Source organism: Arvicanthis niloticus, chromosome 22 (assembly GCF_011762505.2).
Source record: "Arvicanthis niloticus isolate mArvNil1 chromosome 22, mArvNil1.pat.X, whole genome shotgun sequence".
Taxonomy (NCBI): domain Eukaryota; kingdom Metazoa; phylum Chordata; class Mammalia; order Rodentia; family Muridae; genus Arvicanthis; species Arvicanthis niloticus.
The window spans coordinates 1,558,713-1,564,593 of NC_133429.1; the positions used below are offsets into that span (position 1 = coordinate 1,558,713).

A 5,881-nucleotide genomic window follows, 5' to 3' on the forward strand; every position below is an offset into this window, starting at 1 on the left:
TGGGCGGGGCCAGTATGATGTTCCCAGAGCTGAGAGGCAGGGAGAAAAGTCAGCACTGTCTGGGGCTTGGTGACACACAGGCCTGGGATCCCAGGATCTGCAGGGAGTCCCAGGCCTGTCTGAAGTCATTAAAAATTGAAAGATGGGATGGGAGAGAGGGCTTAGAGGGTAAATGGGCTTGCAGCCAAGTCTGTCCTGAGTTCAAACCCAAGACCCATATGCTAGAGATAACCAACTCCTCCAAGTTGTCCTCTGACCTCCACATACAATAAATAAAATAAATTTCTTAAGGAAAAATAAAACGCTAACGGTTCAGCACAAGTGTGCCAAGCCAGCCCTGGGGTCTCTGTGAGTGTGAGGCCAGTCTGGTCTCCACAGAGGGTTCCAGTCCAGCTAGAGCTACACAGTGAGACCCTGTCTCACATACAAAATAAGGGACTGGAGACTGCCCCACGTGGTGGCTCACAAGCAGGGTACCAGGAACAGCCATGGTGCACGTGCAGACCAGATTCTAGAGGGTTTTACTGCCACTGCCACTAGCACCGGAAGCCCATAGCCAACGCCCGCCTTCTTTCTAGCTTCATCCCTCCCCTGCTCAGCTCCTGGACACGAAGACTGCACAGCCAACCCTGTTGCTTCTTGTGCCCTCTGTGATAGCTGTATGGTCCCAGAAGAGCAGGAAAGGCCTGGCATACCGTCAGAGCTACATAAATGCAGGTGACACAAAAAATCAGGTCACATCAAAGGAGAGTTTGATGCATAGGTGACTTTCTGTGTCCCAGCCTCGGGACAGACTGTTTTGTCCCTCAGGGATTCACGTTAGCCTGCGGCATGAAATGTCCTAGCCAAGTCTTGTGACACCACTGAGTTTAGGGAACTCTGTCCTGTAGAGGTGACCAGTCACCAGTCACTGTACCTTAGGCAGGTGGCTCCACCTCCTTGGATTGTTTCTCTATGAAGTAGGGACACTAATCATGGTGTCCACCTCCTGGGGATATCCTAAACAGTCGGTGAATTAAAGTAGAGTAATTGAAAGGCGCTGGGGGTGTGGTCAGTGCTGGAGCCCCGCCTAGAATCCCCCAGGGAGCGGGCTGGCGGCGTGGTCATGGCGAAGACCTCCCCCCTCAGAAGATCCTTTTTTTTAGGCCTTGAATTCTTCTCTCTCTAACACCTAACACCACCTCCACCTCAAATCCTCACCTCGTAAACCACCTGAGGTAAAATATTCCCAGCTAGCTCATACGATTTTCCCCAACATGTCTGCATACTTGATCTGCCCTGCGCTTGCACCAGTCTGGTCCCTTAGTATAGCTAAAAAGGCTCACAGGGCCTTCACCATCTGTGCCTGGAAAGCGAGGTTCGAGGTTCAGGGAGCGAGCTAGAAGCTCGTGTGCTACTGAGGCAGTGTCCAGCCGCTGCCATGGATCTGTAAGAAGGTTGGATGCCAGGGGATACCGGCCTGCATGAATATACACCTGTTTGTGCAAGCCCGTGCTCATATGGGCTGCGTGTGTCACAGAGAGGTTGAGCAACTCTGCCAAGAGGAACAGGAGTAAAACCCGGAAGTAGCTCGGTGCAGGGGCTGGTGTTTTTACAACTAAGTGCTGGGGGACTGCGCGTGCATGCGAGCGCGTGCGTGCGCGCCACGCCCATCTGCCTGAAGTCGGCATTGCCAAGTTTTTCCTGCTTAACTATGTCCAATAACACACCCACGCTTCCTGGCACACGATGCTGTCCCTAAGGGGAGCAGCAGCCCAGGACAGGATCGAAGCTCGATGATCTGGGACAGCTTCTTCCCCTGCTGACTGGATGGAGTCTCCCCTCAGCCGGCTAGACTTTCCCCCTCTCCCACCCACGATTGCAGACTGCGAGCCAAGCTCTGAGCTCCAGTGTCTTTTTCTGAGGGAACATGAGGCAGGGGCAGTTTTGAGTGTGGAAGGAAGAAGCTGGGCTGAGTCAGCGAACCAGGTATTCAAAGCGATTTCTGCCAGGAAGACTTCAGAACTTTGGAATGGAGGGCCTTTATCAGAGGGACAAACTGGGACCAGGCAAAAAAAGTGTTAGATCTCTTGTTTGTCCCAGGAGGCCGCAGGGTCAGAAAAGGGACCGCAGGTCACAAGCCCTGAGGGAAGAGCAACCACCAGAGACCTGCCTGGGGCCACTGCAGGCAGAGGCCGGGAGCCCGAGGCCGAGTCTGCTCTCAGTGCTCCACACCCTGACCACCAGGAGCCCCATCTCCCTCCCTCCTGTCCCCTGAAGCCCACCCCTGCCAATCCTCTCACCCCTTCTGGCTCCAGACTGTTCATTTTCCCGTCCTAATGCCTATGGGAGCTCCCCCGAGGTGACCCTCGCCCCTGGGTCTCACTCAAAGACTGTCGAGGATGGAGCCAAATTCTTAATCCCCCTCACTCGCCCCTCCCCGCCCCCATGGCGAGTGCTCTATCAAGCCCAAACCTCAGCCCCTCCGCTCCCCCACACTCTGCACCTCAGATACCCTTCCCCTCCTCCAAACCCTACATCCCGCCCCTGGGGACTCCCCTCCTTGGGGCTCCCCCCTCACCCGGCGCGTGATTCCCAGGGCGCCCCCTGGGATTTTCTCCGCCTACGAGAGGTTTGGTAGAAAGGTCGCTGGTAAACTGAGGCTGGCTAGGCTGGGGGGGGGGGATCCCTGGGAGGGGCCGCGCGGTTTTGTTTTGGAGCGAGATGCAGCGAGTGCCAAGACTTCCAGGGTGTTTCCTACTGGTGATTGTAAGCATGGGGAAAGAATTGAAAAAGCATTCTTTCCCCTTTGTGCATCCACGGGCCCATCCCTGGAACAAGAGACCTAGGGTGCGTCCCCAGGGGAGGTCCGGGATCTCGGTCCCAGAGGCCCCCTGCTGAGCTCACCTCCTCTCAGGTCTTTCTATTGAGAGGTGGCTGGTCAGTAGGGTGGGGACTGAGATTGCAGTCACCTTCCCGGCGTTCCCAGACCCCGGCTCCAGCACAGTGGGTAACAGTGGGGGATGGGCCGCCAGGTTTCGTAATAAACCCGCGGCTTAATTGCTAGGAAGCTGGAGTTGGGTGGCGGCTACAGCCTGTAACAGCAGCAGCGTCAAGGGCTGCGGAGCTCAGAGCTCCTAACAGGGCTTGGTGACCCGTGGCTTGACCCAGGGTAGGCAGAAGGGGCGGGTGGGCGAGGAGGTAAAATACGAGGAGAAGACGAAGGCTTAAAGAATTTATTGGAATGTCTCTGTAGTAGAAATGTTTAAAAATATGCAAGCGATCTGTCCTGCTCAGCACAATAATAAAATAGATGTGCCGTAGCTGCGAAGTCCCGGGCTCGCGTCCCGGCTCCCGCGGCGAGGGTCGCCGCCCTCCGCTGAGTTATGCACAGTTCAGTGTCCAGCAGGGTGGGGGACGCCTCACCCCACCCCTGCGGCGGTGTCCAGGCCGTCTGCGGCTGGGTGCAGAGGCCAGCTGCAGGATTGCCAGGCCTTGGCTCTAACCTCTCCGTCTCCTCCTGAGGTCCCCTCCTTCCAGTCTCGGCGACCACCTGTGATGCTGCTCCTGGCTCCGCTGCCCAGGGGGCGAGCAGGCGCAGACTCCCCTCTCCTCATCTCAGTCTCGGTGACTCCGCCCCTCCCGGAAGGTATCTCGGGTAGGGTAGCTTTTGAGGGATTGTTCTGGGGGATGAGGGGGGCTGTCAAATATGTATTTTATTTAATTTTTTTAGGTGACAGCAACTCAACAGTTGCCTTAGATGTTTGGAGTGGGCCTCAGCGTTCCTCCAGAGAGATATAGGGGACCCATTGGTTATTGCCTCTGCTCTCTTCACAGTAACTGGCCACCTCCACCAAGCCTTGGCTTTTCCAGGAATCTGTATGACAGTTCTGTTGGAGGGAGAAAAAGAAAGGGTTTAGTGGGAGCTCTAGGAGTTCGGTAGGGAGCCTCTGTTCAGTGCCAGGAGCCTACTGGGGAAAAACAGGCTGGCTCAAAATAGCTGCCAGGGTGACGAGGCAGCCCACGGGACATGCCGAGCATGGCTGGGCAGTGAGCTGGTGTTGGACCAGCCAGCCCAGCTATGTTGACAAACACGGGACCCAGGTGAACAGGGCGGGTGGGTGGGGCAGGGTGGGGGGACGGCGGGTAGGCTCACCGTGACCAGGAGGCAGTGCAGGTCTCGGGCCTCCGTAGTGCCCAGTGTCTCGGTCGGCTCCCCCAGGAGCTGCGCCAGTCTCTGCATGCCCGATACCCGGACGATGTCAATGTCATTGTCGCAGCAGAACGACTGGATGAGAGTGAAGTGAATCTGCAGAGCGATGTCACCCTCCTCTTCTTCGTCTATGGCCAGGAGGCACAAGACCACGCTGTCGGGGTCCCTGAAGGAGAGAAGGGGTGTCACCGGGACGCCACGCCAGACCAGGAGCGGGTGTCACCGTGCACGGGGAGGGTATGAGCTCCCGGAACCGCAGGCGGGAGGGGTGGACAAGACCCACGGCGCACCAGGAGTGTGTGCAAGGACAGCCCCCAACCCCAGTACTGCACCGGTGCTGGGGTGACCGACTATGCAAATACTGATGGCGGTGGGGGAGGGAGCACGCAGTCCCAAGTTACTGGGACTGTCTTGTCAAAACAAAAAACACAAAGCCTCAGACTTGCAGTGTCAGGGTTCTGCAGCAAGTCTCTTTCCCCCTCCCCAAAAAATTCTCTGAGAAGTGTCGCCCTCCACTCCCCAACACCGAGAGCGCGGGGAAAGTCCCCCACAGCCCCGAGCCCTTCAGGGCTGCTGGAGAGCGCGTGCATCAGAGGGGCGCCCCCACCCACGCCCGGGAAAGGGGGTGCTGACTCACACATTCATCAGTTTGGCCGCCTCGTACACCCCCACGGTGAGGCGATCCTGACGCTGCGCGGCCACCAGCAGCTGCTCCACCGCGGCAGTCACCGCCTGCATTCTAAAAGGCCAAATGGGGAGATTAGCCGATGACAGCCCGGCAGACCTCAGGCGGCGGGCGAGAAGACCTCAGTCTCCGTTGTACTCACTTCTGAACTGCGTTGTCGCTCGCCACCAGCTCTTCCAGGGTCATGATGCAGTCACTCTCCACAGCGGACCCCAACGGAAGATCCCCAAGGGCAAAGTACACGTCTAGATCCGAACCCAAGAGGCAAAAACCTTCCCGCGCGACCAGGAGTGTTCGAGGCCTTCCGGAGGCGGTGGGACTTTCCTTCCCAAGAAAAACGCAGGGAAAAAAGAAGATTGCAAAATCCCCCTCGAGATTAATCCAGGAAGACGGAGGAGAACGCGGATCCCAGGTAGCTGCAGAGTGAGCGCGCGGCGCTGCAGCCGTGTATATGACTTCCCGGGCGGGGGCGTGGCCGCGGGAGGCAGGCGCCGCTCACCCATTGGTGGATGCACAAAGGGCCGAGTAGTCCGCGCTGAGATTGGCTGGAGGTGGGAAAGGGCGGACCTCAGAGCTCCGGCAGCCCCACGTGGGGGTCAGGGCTGGGAGGAGCGTGAACCCCGGCAAAAGCGAGAAAGGAAAAAAAAAAAAAAAAAAAAAAACCCACACACAGACCAGAAAAAAAAAAAAAAAAAAAACCCACAAGTTTCTCTCCTGATTTCCCGGCAGCCGCGCTACGCAAGCCGCGCGCGGGGTTTCCAGCGCGAGAGGCTGGCCTGAACTTTCGGGGAGGGCTGTCTGGAATCCCCTCCCTGCCCCCCCCCCCCCCCCCCGGAGAGTCCCCAGCCTTTCCCAAACTCTAAAAGAAGGGAGGCTAAGTCTGCAGCCCGGCCTTGTAGAGTTGGAGAGTGTTTAAATAACGTCTAGGGCATACAGTAAACACTTGGTAAATTCGAGGACGGTGGGATCCTCTCCCCAAAGTGAGAACTGCCAAGGCGGGTGCC

At 57.5% G+C, this 5,881-nt stretch overlaps 1 protein-coding gene across 1 annotated transcript; it reads right to left on the reverse strand.

Annotated features, from left to right (window-relative positions):
- Positions 1–3,201: 3,201 nt before the first annotated feature.
- On the reverse strand, positions 3,202–5,296 carry Gadd45b (growth arrest and DNA damage inducible beta). Its single transcript, XM_076919357.1, has 4 exons — positions 5,020–5,296; positions 4,830–4,931; positions 4,136–4,358; positions 3,202–3,869 (listed from the first exon to the last, which is right to left on the reverse strand). The coding sequence occupies exons 1-4, from the start codon at positions 5,061–5,063 to the stop codon at positions 3,756–3,758; spliced, it is 483 nt and encodes a 160-aa protein (XP_076775472.1). The 5' UTR covers positions 5,064–5,296; the 3' UTR covers positions 3,202–3,755.
- Between the last annotated feature and the right edge of the window lie 585 nt (positions 5,297–5,881).

What these genes read in the sequence shown, in the direction of transcription:
- Gadd45b (XM_076919357.1), bottom strand. Translation starts at nt 5,063, where the DNA reads ATGACCCTGGAAGAGCTGGTGGCGAGCGACAACGCAGTTCAGAA. An exon ending in AGCGACAACGCAGTTCAGAA is followed by an intron (nt 4,932 to 5,019) that starts GTGAGTACAACG and finishes TTGGCCTTTTAG; the next exon opens with AATGCAGGCGGTGACTGCCG. An exon ending in TGCACTGCCTCCTGGTCACG is followed by an intron (nt 3,870 to 4,135) that starts GTGAGCCTACCC and finishes TCCCTCCAACAG; the next exon opens with AACTGTCATACAGATTCCTG.